The sequence below is a fragment of the Cebus imitator genome, unplaced genomic scaffold (genome assembly GCF_001604975.1).
Source record: "Cebus imitator isolate Cc_AM_T3 unplaced genomic scaffold, Cebus_imitator-1.0 Scaffold372, whole genome shotgun sequence".
In the NCBI taxonomy this organism is placed as follows: domain Eukaryota; kingdom Metazoa; phylum Chordata; class Mammalia; order Primates; family Cebidae; genus Cebus; species Cebus imitator.
In genome coordinates, this window is record NW_016107687.1 from 853,072 (window position 1) to 856,541 (window position 3,470).

Consider the following 3,470-nt stretch of genomic DNA (forward strand, 5'->3'; position numbering starts at 1 on the left):
GGGTTTCACCATGTTGACCAGGTTGGTCTTGATCTCTTGACCTCGTGATCCACCCGCCTCAGCCTCCCAAAGTGCTGGGATTACAGGTGTGAGCCACCGCGCCCGGCCCATATGGGTAGTTTTTCTTAAATCACGTGGGTGTGTTTTTGTTTACATAAAACAAACACTGGCTATTTTTCCAGCACCAGGTACTTTAACCATTATTATGGTTAATAATAATAACCAAATTATTTGCGTATGGTTATCATGTGCAAATAATAACCATGTTAACTATATTTAAGACTTAGGCTTTGATATTTTAAACATGGGAGGATAGTGCACTTAGTAAAACCTGGCTCATTTATTGGTAGATGCCATTTGTGGTTATGTGATTATGTAACTTGAAAGTAGGCACTGCAATGAAAGTAGTCTTGTAAAACTTACAGTTTAAGAACAAGCTAATTTAACTATAAATTTTAGAATATCAATCCTTTTACTCCAAAAATAAGTGAAAAAGAATTTAGTAAGCACTTAAATATAATTTTCTATGTGGGAAGCATGGGTGCTTTTGGTGAGGCTGAGGCATCTTTTCTATTTCTTTTCCTACCTTAGGAAAATATATAACAGAATATGTTGCTATAAGAAGAAAACAGAGATACTTACGTATTATAGCTATGAATATAAATCTTATGAGCTGTCATTTGTTGTAGCGAAAAAACATGAATTATCATTCGGTGAAGTATATCACTAGTTTCTGCAAAAAACTGGTCAAAACCCCAACACTTTTCCTGATCTGCTTCAAGGATGTTTGCAAGAACAGGAGTAAGTAGAACCTGAAGACCCCTAAAATGGTATTGAAAAGTTACTTGAAGAGTGAATATATCATATTCTGTCTATGTTAAAAAATCATAATATTTACCAGCAAATTAAAGGAACTGTCATTATTATATTAGATTAATTTAAAATTTTTTAAATCTGTCAACTTTTCAGAAAGTTAGGTGACCTTCACTTAATATCATTCATCAATGAATCAGAGATGATAGCTTTTTTTTTTTCTTCTAGAAATGGGGTCTTCTAATGCTGCCCAGGCTGAAGTGCCGTGGCTATTCACAGACACTTTATGTGTTGCAGTCTCAAACTCCAGGGCTCTAGTATCCTGTCTCAGCTTCCTGAGTAGCTGAGTATGCCACTATGCCAAGCCCATTACATTTTTGGTAGTTGCTTTCACTGCTGATTTGTAGTACTTGAAGTTCTTACTATTTAAAACAAGTGTTCATTTCCTGAACCCTTTACATTTTATCAGTTTGCCCGAGATCCTCAAAATGAGCATTTCCTAAATCAAAATTTAACACAAATCACAATTATAATGTTACATTTCTGCTCTCCAACACAATGAATTTCTCTTGGTAATCTAGTTGCATGACAATTTTATTTTGGAAAACTTTTTAAACAACATACACAAAAAACTAGTTACAACAGTGGTTTTTGAAAATAATTTCAGCATTGGAACTCTTGGTTTAAATGAATTTTCATAGAACCCAATATATAAAATGCTAAATGATATTTTATTAGTTTGTTTTATATATTTATTTAGTTAAAAGTCATACAAAAAGCACCCACAACTTACAATAGGTGTTAAGCCAGTAACTCACCTAATTATGGATTATGTAACTACCACACTCAGGAAAAATGGAAGTTAATTCAGTAATCACAAATTCTAAATACTGATGTGTGTCTTGGCTTTTTTTCCAGAGTGAAATACAAAATAATTTACTTTCTACTTTTAATTTTTTTTACCTTAATTCTTTCTTTGTGGTAACAGAAATCTTTTTTTTTTTTTTGGAGACAGAGTCTGGCTCTGCTGCCCAGGCTGGAGTGCAGTGGCACAATTTTGGCTCACTGTAACCGCCACCTCCTGGGTTCAAGTGATTCTCCTGCCTCAGCCTCCCAAGTAGCTGTGACTACAGGCGTGCGCCACCATTCCCAGCTAATTTTTGTATTTTTAGTAGAGGTGGGGTTTCACCGTGTTAGCCAGGATGGTCTCGATCTCGTCACCCTGTGATCCACCCACCTCGGCCTCCCAAAATGCTGGAATTATAGGCATAAGCCACCGCGTCCGGCCACAGAATTCTTAAATGACAATATAATTTGTTTGAGTTCTGCCTGCGTCATTAAACAAGACCCATACGAACATTTGAAATGCTAAAAAGTACAAAAAGACTATTATTTTCACCCTTTGAATAATTTGAATTTTTTAAAAAATGAGGATAATACTAAATCTCTTTACTGTTTGCTTTTTACAACTCCAGTTGAGAAATTTACTCACATCCAAACCACTATTTGTTATCCATCAATATGGAGGTCATTACAGAAAATACTAAAGTCCTGAGCAGGATCCCCACACTGGGAAGAATTCCAAGACCAGTGATTACCAATCTCAAAAATGTATGCCCTGTGTCCTAACGCAGATCAGGGGAAAATATTTATGTAGTCACAAAGACAAAAACCATTTATCAAGCCATATGCTTTGACGATATCTAATTAAAATAAAATCAAAGTATATTTCAGTATTTGAGTACCTGTGGTTTTAGGCAGGAAAGATTTCAAACACCAAAGTGCAAAAGATAAGAATTAGGTACACCGTACTTACCGAGAAAGACTGCAAGAAACAGGCATGTCTCCACTCCAGTCAATTGGTCCATTTTCTGCTTTCTGTACTCCAGATATTGCACCAGAAGGCTTTCCTGTAATTATTTTATACCTTGGGAGGAATAAAAGCAGAATAAAATAATGCAGTTCATTTTTGCATGATATTAATGGGCTTTGCAAAAGTATTTCCTCAATTGCACCTACAATTATCTACTAGATGAAACTTTGTGACTGATGTTCACAGGATCCATAAAACAATCAAAATACTTTGAATCTGACTGACTGAAGAACAGTGGTTGTACGGTTATTTTATATATGCCATAATTAATTTTCATCTGAGATCTCAGAGTGCTTTATAACAGCATCTTGATGTTCACAACAAAAATATTAATTTTCCATCTGAAAAAACCGAGCAAACAAAAAATAAATTATGTCACAGAATGTCTCTAGATATGAAAAAAAAAAAGCATCTAATCCCTCTTACCCATATTATCCAAAGGCACAAGTAAAGTGTAAAGATTCTGCAAAATGAATAGCATTCTTTAAAACAAAAAAGATAAAACTATACAGAGCACAGTATCAGATTCTTTGCACATTGGAACACACACATTTGCACATTTTGGAAAAACCACGTTTGTTCAATGTTAAAGTACATGTGCTCTGAGCAAATCAATATTTAAAAAAAAAAAAAAGAACAAACCACTACAACTGATTTAGACCATTTGCTGCTTCCTCAGTAGAGGCAGCCATGATTTCTGCCTTAAGAGATTTTTCAAAGTGAAAAATGAGGTGTGTTCATGTGAGAACTATCTAACGAGTAAGTGCACATATGTGAGGTTAAT

At 34.7% G+C, this 3,470-nt stretch overlaps 1 protein-coding gene across 1 annotated transcript in view; it reads right to left on the minus strand.

Moving 5' to 3' along the window:
* Positions 1-3,470, minus strand: part of TBK1 (TANK binding kinase 1) — a 54,359-nt gene that overhangs the window by 21,044 nt on the left and 29,845 nt on the right. Inside the window, exons 7-8 of the mRNA XM_017507308.2 lie at positions 2,630-2,740; positions 643-822 (exon numbers count right to left, since the gene is read on the minus strand). Coding sequence (XP_017362797.1) covers positions 643-822; positions 2,630-2,740 — 291 coding nt within the window. The remainder of the gene's footprint in view (positions 1-642; positions 823-2,629; positions 2,741-3,470) is intronic.